The sequence below is a fragment of the Dothidotthia symphoricarpi genome, assembly GCF_010015815.1.
Source record: "Dothidotthia symphoricarpi CBS 119687 unplaced genomic scaffold P153scaffold_11, whole genome shotgun sequence".
NCBI lineage: Eukaryota > Fungi > Ascomycota > Dothideomycetes > Pleosporales > Dothidotthiaceae > Dothidotthia > Dothidotthia symphoricarpi.
Genome location: NW_022985018.1, coordinates 1,190,944 through 1,209,363, shown reverse-complemented (window position 1 = coordinate 1,209,363; position 18,420 = coordinate 1,190,944). Strand labels below are relative to the sequence as shown.

Sequence of the window (18,420 nt, the reverse complement as noted above, 5' to 3'; positions counted from 1 at the left end):
TTGGGCGACAAGGGAACTTGTTGTATGTATAAGACTATGCTACCCCAGACTTTTGTGTAAGAGAGAAGACTAGAGAAATAACTGTCTTGAGTGAGAATGAGTGTAGAAAGATTGTGCGAGTTTCTTATAACGGCATGAGATCTGCCCTAGATGTCAATATCAACTACACGGAGAGAAAATTTCGGCTTCCCTCAATCCGTGTCGAGGTAGACTCTGTTCCATCCCTTAGACGTTAAAGATTGATAACATCTGACCCTTCTACTCGATATTTCTACAAAGCCTCTCACCAACCCAAATTGGGCGCGCTAGCTTCTTGCTCACGAATGTTAGGTCATGATGGAACCACCTCCCAATGTCTTATCCAGCCCACCACTTTCAGCATGCAATACTCCCATTGCTACATTCTCAAGTGATACGGCTAAAGAAACGAGGTACCCAAGCGAAGTACAATGAGCTATTACCTCCCATTACTGCCCTGTCTGAGATGTTTCAGGTTTGATCAAGATTTACACGACAAGCTCAGTCCTGCACGATGGCGTGAGAAGTGCGGCATACGCCGCACGTCCGTGTGTCTTACTGATAGCCTAGTCGGGCCGTTGATGCCCTCAGAGTACGGTTTCTAATGGACGTTACTGTGGTTGTTCCTTACGGTCCGTGTATATGTTTACTTGAGACCGAGGTATTGCTTTATCATCTTCTGGACTTCGCGTAATGGGTCCATACTTCAAGTTGCCCCAAGACTTTCGCTCAACTGGCCGAAGTGAAGTCATTGGATCTGGATAGCTTGACGCAAAGGACTGACTCGACGCAAAGATGTACATGTTCAATACGACAAGAGGAAATGGAGAATAGAAGGCAAATGAATAAGAGGGTTTTAGTTTGTACTCTTTTATATAGATATTTGTAGATTCATGTTGTGGCCTTGTGTTTCGTGAGGAGAAATAACTTTAGTACTTTGTATAGATAAATCTTCCTAACATCAACAAATTTACAACTGCAAGAAAAAGTGAAGTTTCGCGGAATCTCTTGGCTCTTATACATCGCTGCTATCAATCAATACTCTGACGTTTTGATTGTGTAGAATAGTCTTTGAACACTTGTTTGCGCGGACTGATATCATTGCGTCGAGATGTACCGGGCCAAGCTCTTCGACCTTGGCCGGTTGGACTAGTAGGTCCGATAGTTAACACTCTCGAACCCTCTAGTCATGAGACGAAAATCAGCAGTGAGTGTGTACATACTCAATTCATTTACTTCTCTATCCAAGCCGACCCGACAGTACACACTCGGCCATCGCACAGGCCAAGAATGCAGCCCATGCCGTTCTTCGCAACACGCAAGCGGTCCGCATGCAACCGCTGCAGGAAACAGAAACTCCGATGCCCGCGAAAGACCACCGACACACAGCCATGTGAGCGTTGTGTACGGGCTGGTATGCCGTGCGTGAGTGGCTATACAAGACCCCGTGGACGATCTCCGAGGAGAGACTATCTGCAAGGCGACGCAGCGCCTCCCTCCGATTTCGAGGCACACAGTATCCGGACATTCGAACTTCCAGAATCGTTGGACTCGCAGACTCTAGTCGCAGAAACAACCACAGGGCCCTTGGTCGAAGAGATAAGTGCCCCGTCGTGGTCACTGGAGGATTTCAATCAGTTTCTTCCTGGCCTGAGCTGCGAAGATGGACAGCCGGACGTTCACGATGACGCTTTGGATGGGCTCCTTGATTCGTATCACTTCGAAGCTCTGGGCCCGCCTCTCCAGATGGACTATCTGGCCGATGGCGTGGAGGCTACTCGCCGAGGAAGCGGTGAATTCTCCATCAATGCAGGGCACCAAACACAAAACAACGAATACATTCAAAGCATTTTTCAGAAGGCGGACGGTAACCTGCGTCTATCGCAGTTGAACTTCAATCTCTGTCAGCAACTCGCAAGGCAAAAACATGGTTCAACGAGCTTTCCGGATCCAGAATATATACTGCCGGCATATGAGACGCCATCGGAACCAGCCACTCCGGACACATTTGGAGACATGCTCCACAGTATGGAAGAATACATAGGAACTCTCCAAAGTCTGGATGGACAAGGGATTCCTCTGAGAGCCCCATACAATCATGCAGTAAGCACGAGTGGAAGCAAGCATGGTAATCCGAACGCAGCCAATCTTATGTGCATGCTAAACCTCGGGTCGTGCTACTTCCGCATTGTGGACTTGGTCAACATACTCTTCTTACAGCTGCTAGACCGGCTATGCAACGGTCCTACTCGCCCCTCACCCGCAGGTTCATCGATTCAGATGGCGATTGGGCTGCCACAGCTGCAGCTGGCTGGCTTTGCAATCCAGCAGGTAGGACTGCAGATCAAAATCCTGATCCAGACCGTTCAGCACCAGTTTGAGAGGATCGAAAAGCTGCTGGGATTATCGGCGGAGCTATGCGTGTCGGGCCGCGAGGATGCGCATACGGGCTGTGTTGTAGACGAGAGATGGAGTGCAGTATTTCTCGAGTTGGGATGCGCACTGGGGCCAGACAGTGACCTGTCGGGAAAGCGTTTCGAAGGTATCAGGTTGTTACGGGCGAGTATCGCTAGAACACAACAACTGTGTACTGCCGACAATTTTTGCTAGGAGTCATCATATACAGCATGTGGAAACTCGATGCCCCTACAAACTAGAGCAAAGTTGAAGTAATCTAAATCTGAGATCAAGGCGTGAAATAGATGATGTCGATCACTCACTAAATCGAGATCCTCCATACGCCACAGAAGGCTAGGCCGACGAGACGAACGCCAAGATAGAAACCAATCCCTACGGGGCAACCCCGGTGAGTATGACGCTAGGCATCGTGCATGTCCAGTGAATTTCACACTTGCAGGAGCTTGCATGCAATTGAGATGGAACTCTAGTTGCATTGTAAAGATATTGTGGTAGAGCAAGACTAGCGACAGAGTGAGCTGATGAGTAATCAAATCATGTGACGTTTGGGAACCCCACGATTCCACGATTTACGGGGAAATTCGACAACACACCGACACTTTCCAGACTCAAACACGCTTAGTAAAGCGAAGGTCTAGTTTTCCCAGGTGCCACGACATGCAGTCCTGCACGCTATTCAGAAATACGGTGGGATCGAATGCTGGCGTAAACGTCACGTCGTAGCTCGACACGCACGCAGCGATCAGCAAGCGCATTTCCATGAGGGCGAGCGGCCGTCCGAGACAGCTGTGGCTACCAATGGAGAAGGGAGCATAGCCGGCAGGGTGCTTGATCAGCTCGGGCTGGGAATACCACCGCTCTGGGCAAAACTGGGCTGCATGCTGGTAGACGGCTTCGGAGCGGCCAATGACGAACTGCGAAGAAAAGACGGTCATATCGCCAGGAATGTAAGTGTCAGCAACGCGTATACCTTCAGGCGGTGTGGTACGCATCAAGGTCGAGGCTGGGGGGTGCAGACGCAGCGTTTCGCTGATGAGGGCATTGAGGTGAACGGCATTGGCAATGTCTTGGTGGGCAAAGGTGCTGTCGGGTCTGCGAAAAGGGAGCAGCTCAGCCCGTAGCTTGGCCACGTGATTTGGATGGCGGGCAAGGTAAAAGAAGAGAAAGGCCAGGGTAGCGGCGACGGTGTCGCTGCCTGCAATGACGATGAAACGGCAGTCATTACGCAGGGCGGACAAGTCACGCTCGGCAGGCGACTGCTGCTCGTAGTGGGCGAGCAGTGGGGCCATGAGGCTGGGACGGTTAAATCGACCCTCGTCGGCCATCAGCCGCTCGAGATGGGTGTAGCAGAAGGTCAGGAAGCCAGTCGAGGCCTCGGTGGGCACCAGCGACTGGGCGACGTCGATGATGAGGCGCATCAACCACATGGGCAGCCGCAGACCCATGATGGCCATTCCTTGCACCAGCTGCTCGACAGCCGGGTGCTGGCGGTCGTGTTGCAGCATGCCAAAGTCCTGGCCCAGGCCCAAATCACCCATAACGTCGAAGGCGAAGTGCTCCGTCAGCCGCACGACCGACACCGAGGTGCCCGCCGCGCTCGCCCCCGCAAGGCGCTCCAGCACCATGTCGACGTAGACGGCGATGCGTGTTTCGTATCCGCGGAGCGCCTTGTCGCCAAATCCACGACTCCACAGCCGCCGGCGAGCCGCGTGCAGGCGCCCGTCACGTGTTGCAATTCCACGGTTGGGCTGCTCGAAGTCGTACATGGCTGCTTTTCGACACGCACTGTCAGGCCCATGGATGGCTGCGACCGCCAGCGGGTGGGCTATCATCAGCGTTGACGAGCCGATGCGTACAAAGTCACCGTGCTGCTGATGGAGTCGCACGCTTTGTGTGTGCATATCGTGGCGCCCAAGTTGTATGGATAGCCACAGGTCGCTTACGCGGGCCGCCCATGGGCCGGGGAAACGGTTCAGCGGATGGAAGAGTATTCGGTACAGAAGGAGGCTGACCACCACGCCGCCAACCACACCCCCCACCTTCGACAGCGCCGCCGCCACACAAGCGCTCCACGCAGCTCCTGTCATATACTGCTGTACAACAGTAATCACAGACACGGCTGCGAGTGCCATGCCTGCCAATCTAGCCCCGCTTCTGTCGTGTTCACCCCTGTTGAAATAAGTCACGTGTACCACGACGCCGACTGTCATGGCCACGCCCGCCTGCTGCACGTCCATGGTCCAGGATGACATTGCAAATAGAATGCGTGTTGCCCGATGTCAATCGACCCACACTTAGGGCCATCTACATCTTTAACGTCTTTCGTCCTTGTCGGCCCGTTCAACGGCTTCCCTCGGAGCAGATGGTCGGCTTCGGTTTCCCAAACGGCTCTACTCGCAGCTGGCGTCGGCTTCGCTTGCCTAGGTACCCTAGTCTTCTCATATTTCTTCGTTCACGTAGCTCCAAAGCAGTTGATAAAACCGCCGCAGCCATGAACGTTGCTGCAAGAACTACAACATGTCACGACCCACGACCGGCCAAACGGCCGTAATACAGTCAAAGACCACACCCCCACGACTCGGCCTCCCATTGGTCGTTGCCCAATCTCGGCCTCTCCCGCAATTGCCCACTCCTCACCATGTGCTCATACGCGTTTTGGCTGTCGGACTCAATCCGACAGATCACAAGATGGTTACCCACTTCTTCATGCAGGGAAATACTGCTGGGTGTGACTTCTGCGGCATCGTCCAGGAAGTCGGGCCCCAATCAAGCCTTCATCCTGGCGATAGAGTTGCTGGCGCCGATTTCCCATATCGACCCAGTAATCCGTATAACGGCGCATTTGCTGAATACGCCACCGCTGATTCGCGCCATGTTCTCAAGATTCCAGCCCACGTGTCAGACCTACAGGCTGCTGCCATAGGTGCCATTGGATGGGGTACAGCTGCTTTGGCCATCTCGGATCCCGACGCCTTGAATCTCCCCGGGCTACCGTCCGCCCCTGCGGAGAAATGCATCCCTGTCTTGGTCTACGGTGGGGCTACTGCTACTGGCATCATGGCTATTCAGATGTTGAAACTGTGAGTCCATTTAATTATTCTTGGGTCCAACCGAGTGCCTTCCTTGCGCACCGCTCTGTACGACACAAGAAAAGCCTGACACTTACCCAACGAATAGCTCCGGCTACGCTCCCATCGCCGTCTGTTCTGCCAGATCAGCACCATTAGTCATGGGACTCGGTGCAATTGGCACAGCCTCTTACACATCCTCAACCTGCGCCCAAGATATCCAAAAACTCGCCGGCGGTGCGAGCATCAAGCATGTACTCGATTGCATAACGGATGCCGAATCTGCGGCCATATGTTTCGGCTCATTGGCGCGCATTGGCGGCCGTTACGCCTGCCTCGAGGCTATTCCAGATGCCTGGCGTACGCGTCGATCCGTGGCGGTCAAGGTCGTAATGGGCTTTGAGGGGCAAAACTTCGATGTTGATCTAGCCCATCCTGTCTACTCACGCAAAGCTAACCCGGCTCTGCACGCGATTGCCACAACGTGGGCCCGTGAACTGCAGCCGTTGCTAGATAGCGGGCGTATCACCACACAGCCTGTTCGGGAGATTGGGGGCCGTTTTGACGGCGTAATTACCGCGCTTGAGATGCTGCAGAGTGGTGAATCTCGTGGTGAGAAGCTCGTTGTAAGAATCTCCGAGGAACAAAGCGAAGTGTGACGGATAGTGGCTCTTGTAAGGTTCCACATATAGTACTGGGAGATGGCAACTTGCTTTGTACCGCACATGGTATTCGAACATCCATAATAGCCATGTCATGTAGTTCAAGTATCAAAGTCAAAATCCAGGTTTCACAGTAAAGTACCCATCACACATACACTCGTCTATGATCATGTGAGTGCCAGATTCCCTTATGATGACAATGACCTAGATTGGCCACAGTAAAATAACACATACTCAGCAATTGCATGTATGCCATGTTGTCGAGTAAGCCACATCGCCATGCAAATACCGACGCAAGTGACAACTCCACTTGAGTCCAATTCTTGTCAAGCGTCAATGCTCACCCAACCTGAGCCTCGCCTCCTCAGCCGAGACGAGCATCAGACGCAATGAATAACATTGGGCGAGCACACGTTGAAACCGCGACGAGTCGATCTAAACACCGGTCTACATCGCCCACTACATCGCCAATCCATAACACGCCATCATCCACCACCCAATCACTCTCTTGCCACCCCATCAACAGGCGTTAAACGCAGAAACAATCCCGGCTTATCCCACACAAGATACGCCTTCTGATTATCCATCCAAGTCTTACTCTTCTCCGTTATGTCGATATCAAAGTGCCACAGGTAGCGCGCTAGGATGTACCGCATCTCCGCGTACGCAAGACTGTAACATTGTCAATGCAAATCCTTGGGAGCAAAGGACAAAACTGAAAACTCACTTCATGGCAATGCACACGCGCGGGCCATAGGAGAACGGCTGAAACCCGTCACGTCGGTCGGCATCAAACTCGGATGGTCGCTGGCCCTCGGGGAGCCATCGCTCGGGGTGGAATTCATCTGCGCGTGCCCAGTATGTTGGACTGCGGTAGAGGACGCGGTGTGGGATGCCGAGGACGGTCTGAGGGCGTGTCAGTGACGGTTTGGAAAGAAAAAATGGGTCACCATGGGTTACTCGATGGGAAAGACATACATTCTCGGGGATGTGTTCACCCAAAATCGTGTTCCCTCCTTCTGGCGTCCGACGCCACATGGTATTGGGACCGGGTGGGTAGTACCGCAGTGCTTCTTCGATGAAAGCGCCCGTGTACGTTAATTTTGCGACGCTACGCATGTTGATATCGGCTTCTGACGCGAACGTCGCATGGAGTTCTTGCACCACCTTTCGCTTTACATCCGGCCGCATAGCGAGAATATACGCCATGCCTGTGAGGGAGCTGGAAGTCGTCTCGGCGCCTCCGCCGGTGAGTAAGATTGCGTTTTTGAATATCTCTTCCTTGGTGAGATACAGCGTCTTGCTGGGCTTGCTCGTCATAATGTCCATAAAATCGTCTCGCTTTCCCTCACGCGCAAGCCGCCGGTCCACGACCTCTTTCAGCAGTACCACATGCCGCGAGAACTCGAGGAACAGCTGCACCGTGGTTTTGAGCGGCAGAAACAGATAGAAGAACGGTATCCGCTTACACAGCACCAGGATATGTGTGATGTAGATGTTCGCAAACACCAACTGCAACCACGGATGCAGCATGGCGTTCTCCAAGCATCCAAACGGCTCCCCAAACGCCAGATCCCCAATCAGATCAAAGGTGCAATATGTAAACCACTCCAGCATATTTACCTCCGCTTCCTCGCCGCCCTTACACTTCTCCGCCAGCTTCTCCAGGAACAAGTCCACATGCCCCGCAATCAGCGGCTCTTGCTTGCACATAGCCCCGTACGTGAACCCTGGCGCCATGACGCGACGCATGCGTCCGTGGTCGCCCAGGTTTGCGCCTACCATATCGTGGGAGGCAGGGCTGCAGTACCATTCTGGCTTTGGGTTTTCCTTGCGCTTTGCGGGGACATAGCGCCCGTAGATGTCGTCCCAGGCTTCGGGACATGCGTAGGACAGCTCATTGGGCCCGATACGCACGATGGGGCCGTAGTGGGCATGTAGGGCGAAGATCTTGGTGTGCCAGTAGCCGGAGATGTACCAGAGACCGTAGGGGAGAGAAGATGCGGCGAAGAGTCTGGGGCCTGGATGGTGCGAAAGTGGGTGGAAGAAGATGTTGCGGAGGGGTTTGAAGACGAGGACGTAGAAGGTTAACTAGTCGTGCGTGAGTTAGGGCGCGCCATTTGAGCGAGTTGGGAATTGCAATTGGGTGGGGGATAACGTACGAAGCCCAGCCCTGCGAAAAGATATTGAAGAGTTGTGCTTGGTCGCAACGCAACAGCTATATCCTTCCATTCCACTCCATATTCCCCCAAGAGACTATCTTGGAATTTTGACATTGCCAGATCTCAAGGCCTGTCACGCTCTTCAACTGGCTCATTCAAACTTCAAACACGTAATATATACAATGATCGTTTCACTCAACTCCACATCTTCACCTCGCGCACTAAACACCAGTTTCTACAACCCACTTCACATATCGGCCCTACTCGGATCACGACAACGTCGGCGCCGCTTTCCTAATCCGGCAACCGGTCCCTATCATGACTGAGAACAGGTCAGGATCAGCTTACCCGAACATGTGTGGGGCAGAGTTAAAACGGTCGCGACAGTCATGTGGAGTAAACGTGGCCGCTAGACATTTCTCCATAGTGGGCACGTGCTATCGTGGTTGGTATCACCCCGATGTTTGCTGGAATTCCCACTCCGTACGGACAGGCTGGAGCGAATCAGAATGCAGCTCTCCCTCTCTGTAGTCAAGTGCAGTTGTGCCATAGCCTTGGTATGTTTGAGATGATGTCATAAGAGATAGCATAGTCAGTGTGTTAATTGGATAGGATCATATGGAGATTAGGAATATGTGTAATAAAAAGGGCTTTGAAGTGTTGGAAAGGAGGTAGAAAGATAGAGAGACAACAGTGATACAGAGGGGATGTGAAGTGGTGTGAAGGTCACCCGAATGATGGATATCTACGACATCATAGTAAACGAGGAGGAGAGTGAATTAGTCTTGAGATGTCCGAATCGTATGATCGACCCTCCTCTGAATGTACAAGAGTCAAGCTCGGCAGTCCGAGGCGGATAGCCTTACTGAAAATTAGTAGACTACACAGGTTTTACTATATATCCTATCGTTGTCCTACCTTCAGCTCAGCTTAACATCGCCTCAATATTTGACCGAATCATTTTTCAACCAAAGCTGGTCCTTTTTCAACATCGGAATCACAATTTTAATTCCTCCATGTCTTCTGAGGTCCCTCGCCCGGAACCCATCGCCATCGTGGGAAGTGCGTGCCGATTTGCAGGCGGAGTCGATTCATCGGACAAACTATGGGAACTGCTTCGCCAACCCAGAGACGTTCGCAGCGAGATCACCAATAGTCGATTCAATGCCAAGGGCTTCTATCATACCGACAGCGCACATCATGGACATATGAACGTTCTTCACTCGTACCTGCTCGACGGAGATGTGCGTACCTTTGATGCAGAATTCTTTGGCATCAATCCAATCGAGGCTCGAGCTATGGACCCACAGCAACGATTGCTGCTCGAGATAGTCTATGAGGCGATCGAATCGGGTGGTTTCAGCATGGAGGGTCTGCGAGGAAGCGACACGAGTGTGTTTGCGGGGCTCATGTGTGGCGATTACGAGGCCATGATGCTACGAGATCTAGACCAGGCGCCGACACACTTCGCAGTAGGAACTTCGCGTGCAGTCCTCTCGAATCGCTTATCGTACTTTTTCGACTGGCATGGTGCTTCGGTGACCGTGGACACAGCGTGTTCTTCGAGTTTGGTCGCTGTCCATCAGGCTGTGCAGGCGCTTAGGGCTGGCGATTCGACTATGGCGGTGGCTTGCGGTTCCAATTTGATCCTCGGGCCGGAGATGTACATTCTCGAGAGTAAACTGAAGATGTTGTCGCCGGATGGTCTTAGCCGAATGTGGGACAAAGACGCCAACGGCTATGCACGTGGAGACGGAGTAGCAGCCGTTGTTCTCAAGACCCTCAGCAGAGCGTTGGCGGATGGTGACAAGATCGAGGCTGTCATCCGGGAGACGGGTGTGAATCAGGATGGAGCCACCCCAGGACTGACCATGCCTAGTGCCAGCGCGCAGCGTGCCCTGATCCAGAGTGTGTACAAGAAAAGTGGCCTTGATCCTCAAAATCCTGCACATAGGCCGCAGTACATTGAGGCTCATGGCACTGGAACACCAGCTGGAGATCCTGTCGAAGCTGAGGCCCTCAGCACTGCCTTCTTCAGTCATAGTAGGGGCGTCAACAACGCTGCGCTCTACACAGGATCCATCAAAACAGTCCTTGGACATACTGAAGGTACGGCAGGCATCGCAGGACTGCTGAAGGTGACTAAGGCGCTGCAAAACTCGACTATCCCGCCAAACCTCTGGTTCAATCAGCTGAGTCCTAGTGTGGCGCCATTCTACGGTGATTTGCAGATTCCCACCGAAGCCCAGAAGTGGCCTGAGGTATCTGGGGACCAGCCTAGACGGGCCAGTGTCAACAACTTTGGTTTTGGAGGGACTAATGCCCATGCTATCATTGAGAGCTACGACACCCAGACTGCAAGAGATGCGGTTGTTGCTACATCCAATGGTACTGTATTGACACCATTTGTCTTTTCTGCTGCGTCTGCCGAATCGCTGCGCGCGAACCTTACATCATATGTTTCGTATCTCGAGACCCACCCCGAAACAAATATCCACGACTTGGCATACACATTACGGGCACGACGATCGGTGCTTCCGTTTAGAGTTACTTTCTCAGCAACAAACCTGAAAGACCTCAAGTTCAAGATACAGACTCGTATAGATGACACCACCGGCTCACCTGTCGGCGTACGGACTTGGTCAGCAGGTAGCGGCACTCGTTCCAAGATCCTTGGTGTCTTCACTGGTCAGGGAGCGCAATATGCTCGCATGGGTGCTGAGCTTATCGAACAATCATCTCTGGCTCGACGCATCCTTCAAACACTAGAAGATCACTTGGCCAGTCTTCCAGAAGAGGACCGTCCAAATTGGTCTCTACGGGCCGAGCTTCTTGCGGATCCGTCAGTCTCTCGTGTCGGCGAAGCAACTATCTCACAACCGCTATGCACAGCCGTTCAGATCATCATTGTGGATCTCCTTCGCTCTGCCAACGTTCATTTAGAAACTGTTGTTGGCCATTCTAGCGGTGAGATTGCCGCTGCATATGCGGCAGGTTTTCTCAGTGCTCGCGACGCCCTCCTTGTCGCCTACTATCGAGGACTGCATTGCAAACATGCTGCTAGTCCAAACGGTGATATCAAAGGCGCGATGTTGGCTGCCGGCACTTCGTTGGCAGATGCCACTGAACTGTGTGAGGCAGAAGAGTTTGCCGGCCGTGTCAGTGTGGCGGCTATCAACTCGTCATCGAGTGTCACAATCTCTGGCGACGAGGATGCAGTTGATGAACTTGCACTCATATTGAGCGATGAGAACAAGTTCAATCGCCGCCTCAAAGTCGACACAGCATACCACTCGAGCCATATGTTGCCCTGCTTCGTCCCGTATGTGACCTCTTTACGACGTGCTGGAATCAAAGCACTATCAGGCAACGCTGAATGTACTTGGCACTCCAGTGTCTACAACGGCAGGCCGATTGAACCATTGACTGATCGGCTGGACGACGAGTACTGGGCTAACAACATGACAATGCCAGTAACGTTTTCGGACGCTGTTCATGGCGCTGTCGAGGCTGGCCAGGGTGGCAGTGAGCATGTGGTGGCGCTTGAAATTGGACCTCATCCTGCTCTTGCTGGTCCGGCTTCACAGAACATTCAGGATATTTTGCAGAGGAAGATTCCATATCACGGAACTCTCTCACGTGGTGGCGATGCAGCAATTGCCTTTTCTACATGTCTGGGATTCCTCTGGACACACCTCGATAGCACTTCGATAAACCTGGATGAGTGTGAGGTCACTCTATCCAGCGCTGAACCGTCACAACGACCGCGCTTCACCGTCCTACACGACCTACCAAGCTATCAGTGGAAACACGAAGCCGCATACTGGGCTGAGTCTAGAAGGTCTCGCCGTATGCGATTGCGAGAAGAGCCCTACCATCAGCTACTTGGGAATGTGTCTCCGGATAGTGCTCCACACGCTCTGCGTTGGAAGAACGTCCTGAAACCCAGAGAGATGACCTGGCTCGAGGGCCATCAGGTACAAAACCAGGTTGTGCTTCCCGCCGCCGCATACGTTTCAACGGCGATCGAGGCGGCGAAAGCTCTCGCGGGTAATAAGGCGATACACCTCATTGAGTTGAGCGACTTCCACATCCACAATGCTATCATGTTTGATCAAAACGACACAGGTGTCGAGATCCAGGTTGAGCTTTCGCAGATATCGGTGACTGCAGATCACGTTATGGCCAGCTTCACGTACTCGTCTGCAATGGGAGGCGATGCGGCTGATCTTGTACTCGCCGCCAACGGTGGAATAAAGGTCATCCTGGGTGATGAAGAAGCTTCCCTATTCCTCCTTCCAGAACGACACCCACTACCGCCCCACATGATTCCTGTTACATCTGACAGACTGTACGACTTCATGGACAGTTTGGAATACGATTTTTCTGGCCCTTTCCGCTCTCTAGTCAAGCTGGAGAGAAACCTGGGCAATTCTGCTTGCGTCGCCATCAAAGCGAGAGTATCTACTCCAGACGCAGATGCGTTATTGATTCATCCTGTTGATCTGGATGCGGCCTTCCAGTCCATCATGCTGGCTTACAGTTACCCCGGCGATGACCGATTGCGGCTACTACATCTGCCAACCAGCATCAGGAAGCTCAGGATCAACCCTGCCCTACTCGCATCAGAAGGATATGTCAAGAGCGACTCCACGCAGTTGGATTCGACATGCAGTACGGCCGATGATGCGGAGCCAGGATCCGGATTTTCGGGTAGCGTCAATATCTATGCTCACGACATTTCTCATGCAGCCGTTCAGGTAGATCAGGTCACATTCAAGCCAGTAGGATCAGATGCCAGCAACGACCGGGATGTATTTTACAAAATGCACTGGGTGCCGAGCAAACCAGATGGTGTGCTTGCCGCTGCCAATGTACCAGTCACAAAGTACGACCATGATCTTATGTTCGTTCTGAGTCGTATTGCTGCGTTCTACCTGAGAACGTTCGACAAGATGGTGCCAGAGGATGATCCTGCAAGGTCGGAGAGCCCGCTTTGTCATTATCTCAATTATGCTCGCCACATGACCAACCTTTTGGAGAGAGGGGAGCATAAATGGGCCCACCTTGAGTGGTTGAACGATACAGAGCAGGATGTTCTAGATGATATTGATACCCACGGGTAAGTGAAAAGATGTATAGCTGTGCCGAGCTGGTTGCACAGATCGCTAATTGTTTTCCCGTAGTTTCGCAGATAACTCGGATGTGAGAATCATGCTTCTCGTTGGCCAGACGATGCCCCGAGTATTCAAAGGGGAGACGACTATGCTTGAGCACTTCCGTACTTCTGGTCTCTTGGATGAGTATTATTCCAATGGCTTCGGAACCAAGCAATCTACCTTGTGGGTGGCGAGTGTGTTGAAGCAACTAACTGACCGCAACCCTCATCTCAGCCTTCTGGAAATCGGTGAGTTGATTTCCTTTTTCGAAGTTCCCCTCGTTCCGCGCATTTATCTTTGTTCTCTTGTGCTAGTCGGAATTACACTAACTATTCCAGGCGCTGGTACCGGTGGCGCTACCAAGACGATTTTACAAGGCATTGGTCACGACTTCGATAACTACACATTCACCGACATTTCGTCCAGCTTTTTCGAGAACGCTGCTGAGACATTTTCTGCGTACCAAGATCGTATGGTCTTCAAAGTATGCAATGCTGAAAATGACCCGGGTGATCAGGGCTTCCAGGAAGGCACTTACGATGTCGTCATCGCATTCATGGTCGTTCACGCCTGCGCAAGGCTGGATGAAGCTGTACTCAATCTGCGCAAGTTGCTAAAGCCTGGTGGCTTGCTTGTTCTCGGCGAGGGAGCCAGCGATGGTGCAATGCAAGCTGGTGCGGGGTTCATCTTTGGTACCCTGCCAGGTTGGTGGCGTGGTGTTGATGAGGGCCGTACTCTGTCGCCTCTAGTAAACACCTCTGAGTGGGAAGTCATTCTCAAGGGCGCTGGCTTCTCAGGCATCGATACCATGTCGCCACCCCAACTCTTCGACGCCTTTGGTATTACTCTCTTCGTTTCTACCGCGATTGATGAACGCATTGAGTTTGCCCGAAATCCTCTTTCCGTTATCGGCAATGTTATGTACGACAAGGTTGTTCTAATTGGAGGACAAACACCACCAGTTGCTCACCTTGTTCAAGAACTCCAAAAGGTGCTGGTCCCGTTGGCGAGCCATGTACTCAAATACCAGTCTCTGGAGGATTTGGATGAAACCTCACTTGACGGAGAATCTGTCGTGATCAGTCTCGTGGACCTAGAGCATCCCGTATTCAAGGATATCACGTCAGAGAGATGGTACAAATTCAGGAAGCTCTTCGAGACAAAAAGGGAAGTTTTATGGCTCACAAGTGGTCGTCTTGAAGACGAACCGTACTGTAACATGACGGTAGGCTTCGGTCGGTCTGCTATGCACGAAGAATCAGACCTCCGCGTACAGTATGTCGACATTGCGGATGTGGAGCAATTGGAGGCCAACACTGTCGCCGACTATCTCCTTAAGTTCACCTCCAAACTGCTGGACGCTAAAGACATCCTATACACCAAGGAACCAGAGATTATTGTTGATACCCAGGGCAGAGAGCTGGTGCCGCGACTTTTTCCTATCACCGATGCTAATGACCGTCTCAACTCGGTCACACGACCGATATCTCGTCAAGTCGACATCTCGGAGTCCATCGTCGAACTGAATCAGAACAAGAATGGCCCCATGCTTCGACAGTTGTCACGGTATGAGACTTCACAAGAACTCAACCCCCAGTTTTCCTCCAGGTACGTATGATTCCAAACATTATCTTATTTTCATGGGTACCCGCTAACTCACTATCAACGTGCAGAGATAACATCATCAAGCTGTACATTACTCATTCTGTGACGTCTGCACTGAAGAATCCCGCGGGCTACCAATTCTTGGCTCTGGCCAGAGATGAGTCTGGTGCACACTATATCGTATCTGTGTCTTCTCTTACCTCTGTGGTCAACGTTCCTCGAGAGCTTGCCCTGCCATGCACTCTGTCTGGTGTTTCAGAAGCCTCTTACCTTACACTTGTGGCGGCAGAGCTCATCGCCAAAGCCATCGTGGATCCTCTCTTTTCTGGCCAAAGTCTGGTAGTTCACAACGCGTCAAATGTTATAGCTCAAGCTATCAACAGGCAGAGTCTTGCTAAGGGTGTCATCGCAACTTTCATAGCGGACTCCGGGGCAACTTTGCTAGAATCATCTTCAGTCGTCACTATCAAGTTGCCGCTGTACTTGGGACGCTCAGAGATTGCAAGACTGTTACCTGTCGATGTTGCCTGCTTTGCCGGCTTCTCTACCTCAGAGAAAGCTGCAAATGAGCAAGCCATACTAGCTTGTTTGCCCCCGTACTGTCGTAAGGAGAGTATGCACAGTCTCTTTGCGCCCCATGCTTTCGGTAGTGGGGCTCATAAAGTAATTCCGGACAGTACACTGGAGCATGCTACTACCTACATCAAGCAGCAGACTCTTCCTTTTGTCGAGATGATCAGTCTCGAAACAGTGCTCCAAGGGAAGCAGTCGGACAATGCGCTAACAATTGTTGACTGGACATCTCCATCCCCCACACTTCCTGCACAGGTCACTAGGCTTGAGTCGAAGCAGCTGTTCAAAGGCGACAAGACGTACTGGCTAGTAGGTCTATCCGGGGCACTAGGAATCTCTCTGTGCGACTGGATGATCGAACGCGGCGTACGCTATCTTGTACTCACGAGCAGGAACCCCAAGATCGACCCACGCTGGATTGAGAACCATCGAAGCAGAGGGGTCGTCATTGAAATTTTACTATGGTACGTCGATCCAAGTCAAGATGTTGGCACCCAGCAGAACTAACGTTTTAGTGATGTGACCGACGAAAGGGCCATCAAGGCTGTCCATCAGAATATTGTCGATACACTCCCACCTATTGTCGGTCTCCTCAACGGTGCCATGGTTTTGAGAGACGTTTCCGTACCCAGAATGGAGTTTGAACATGTGACGGATGTGATCAGACCAAAGGTACTAGGAAGTATTCATCTTGATCGCATCTTCCACGACGTTGATCTCGACTTCTTCGTTCTCCTATCTTCCATCAACTGTGTCATCGGAAACGTAGGTCAAGCCAATTATGCGGCAGCCAACATGGGCATGGTTGGTGTGGCGGGTAACCGCAGGAAACGCGGTCTACGATCATCCGTTGTTAACGTAGGTGCCATTATCGGCGTAGGTTACATTACGCAATCGGACCGCCAACTCGACGTGACTGTGGCAAAGACAGCCATGATGCATCTTTCCGAGCAAGACTTCCACCAGATCTTCGCCGAATGCATGGAGGCTGGACATCTTGACAACCCTAACGGACCCGAAATATCCACTGGTCTTCTCTCCGTCGCGCCGGAGTCAATCAACATCCCCCCGTGGTATTCAGACCCGAAATTTGCGCGCTTCCGCATCCACCAGTCGTTGAACGATAGTAACAACAAGAAGGAAAAGACAAATGCGGTCTCCATCCAAAGTCTTCTCCAGGCGTGCAAGTCCCAGAAGGATACATTGCAGGTTGTTCAGCAAGCGTTTGGTGCTCAGTTACGCAGGATCCTTCAAGTTTCTACAAGCGACGATGACTTGATGATGATGCGTGGTGTGGACCTCGGTTTTGACTCTCTCCTCTCGGTGGACGTCCGATCCTGGTTTCTCAAAAACTTCCAAGTCAGTATCCCAGTATTGAAGATCATGGCAAATGACGTCCGCATGTCCAGCTTAGCAGAGTTGGCTGTTGAGGGTATCCCCACTGAGCTGATTCCTCACGTTCCGCACGATGGCGTCCAGGACTCTTCCTCGGACGAAGGCAGCAAGAATAGTTCGAGTGATTCTCTCCCTATCACGCCTAGTACGGATCTTTCTGATGGCGCAACCACGCCCCCTGGAGTTATCGATGACTCAAAAGCTGCTGTCAACGTTGACTGGGATCTTGAGACGAGCCCGCCAGTACCTGATACTATACCCTTGTTGGCCAGCGCCCCGGCTCCTAAGGAGAAACCAGAAGTTGTCGTCCTCACTGGCTGCAGTGGCTTACTTGGTCACCATCTACTCAATACTTTGATAGAGCAGTCTTCAATCCGCAAGATCATCTGCATCGCGGTCAGGCGACTTTCTGAGCGTCTCGAGACTGGGCAATTACCTCCTCCAAGTGACCGCATCGTCTACTACGAAGGCGATCTCACGCAACTCCGTCTCGGCCTCAGCGAGGATGAGTGGATCAATATCTTCAGCTCCGTAGACGCTGTCATCCACAATGGCTCCGACACATCGCACTTGAAATACTATTCCGCACTCCGCCAAGCCAACGTCGAATCCACCAAACAACTCGTGCGCACCTGCCTCCAGCGTATGATCCCACTCCACTACGTTTCTTCCGCTGGCGTAGCCCTTTTTGCAGAACTCGAAGCCTTCCCACCCATCTCCTGTACCACGACTGGCAAAACGCCCCCCGCCGACGGCTCCCACGGCTACATGTGCGGGAAATGGGTCTGTGAGTCTCTCCTCGAGCGCGTGCACGCCAAGTATGGACTGCGCATTGTTATCCAGCGCCCCTCGACCATCATCCGCGCAGGTTCTGATGCAGAGGTCGAGCGCGCGAGCTTCGACTGGGTGAACGCACTGCTGCACTACGTGCACAAGACCCAGAAGGTGCCACGTATAGATTACAATGCTGGCGCGTTTGATCTCGTCTCCATTGAGACCTGCGTCCGTAATACCGTTGAGGAATTGCTCCGCGATCCACCCAGCGATGGACGTATCGTGTATGTGAACAGCGTGGGCGACGAGGTGATTCCGATGGCGTCGATGGCAAACCTGGGGCTGGAGAAGATAGGGAAGACGTATGATGTGTGTTCTATGGAGGAGTGGACGAAAGCGGTAGTAGGGGCTGGTATGCATCCCGCTGTTGCGGCGCTGATTGAGACGTTCGATGAGCCGGGTGTGGAGAAGTATCCTACGCTGTTGAGGGCGAAGGACAAGTGAGCTGGGTTTGATTAACGGTGCAGATAGGTCCGGCAGTGGTCATTTTGCTTGGTGGGGGCGAGGCGCCAGGAACGGATATTGG

At 52.3% G+C, this 18,420-nt stretch overlaps 5 protein-coding genes across 5 annotated transcripts; 3 read left to right on the top strand and 2 right to left on the bottom strand.

Moving 5' to 3' along the window:
* Positions 1-1,434: 1,434 nt before the first annotated feature.
* P153DRAFT_292206 (uncharacterized protein) lies at positions 1,435-2,628 on the top strand (the record flags this gene model as incomplete). The annotated part of the gene is made up of 1 exon (XM_033663824.1): positions 1,435-2,628. The coding sequence occupies one exon, from the start codon at positions 1,435-1,437 to the stop codon at positions 2,626-2,628; it is 1,194 nt and encodes a 397-aa protein (XP_033523534.1).
* Positions 2,629-3,044: 416 nt separating this feature from the next.
* P153DRAFT_292496 (cytochrome P450) lies at positions 3,045-4,523 on the bottom strand (the record flags this gene model as incomplete). The annotated part of the gene is made up of 1 exon (XM_033663837.1): positions 3,045-4,523. The coding sequence occupies one exon, from the start codon at positions 4,521-4,523 to the stop codon at positions 3,045-3,047; it is 1,479 nt and encodes a 492-aa protein (XP_033523533.1).
* A 430-nt stretch (positions 4,524-4,953) lies between these two features.
* Positions 4,954-6,163, top strand: P153DRAFT_376416 (GroES-like protein; the record flags this gene model as incomplete). Its single annotated transcript, XM_033669655.1, has 2 exons — positions 4,954-5,516; positions 5,614-6,163. The coding sequence occupies 2 exons, from the start codon at positions 4,954-4,956 to the stop codon at positions 6,161-6,163; spliced, it is 1,113 nt and encodes a 370-aa protein (XP_033523532.1).
* Positions 6,164-6,666: 503 nt separating this feature from the next.
* Positions 6,667-8,442, bottom strand: P153DRAFT_404120 (cytochrome P450; the record flags this gene model as incomplete). The annotated part of the gene is made up of 4 exons (XM_033671992.1): positions 6,667-6,838; positions 6,894-7,072; positions 7,145-8,257; positions 8,329-8,442. 4 exons carry the CDS (start codon positions 8,440-8,442, stop codon positions 6,667-6,669), a joined length of 1,578 nt encoding a protein of 525 aa, XP_033523531.1.
* Positions 8,443-9,344: 902 nt separating this feature from the next.
* P153DRAFT_292080 (polyketide synthase PksF) lies at positions 9,345-18,338 on the top strand (the record flags this gene model as incomplete). The annotated part of the gene is made up of 5 exons (XM_033663814.1): positions 9,345-13,450; positions 13,515-13,735; positions 13,826-15,083; positions 15,161-16,129; positions 16,181-18,338. The coding sequence occupies 5 exons, from the start codon at positions 9,345-9,347 to the stop codon at positions 18,336-18,338; spliced, it is 8,712 nt and encodes a 2,903-aa protein (XP_033523530.1).
* Between the last annotated feature and the right edge of the window lie 82 nt (positions 18,339-18,420).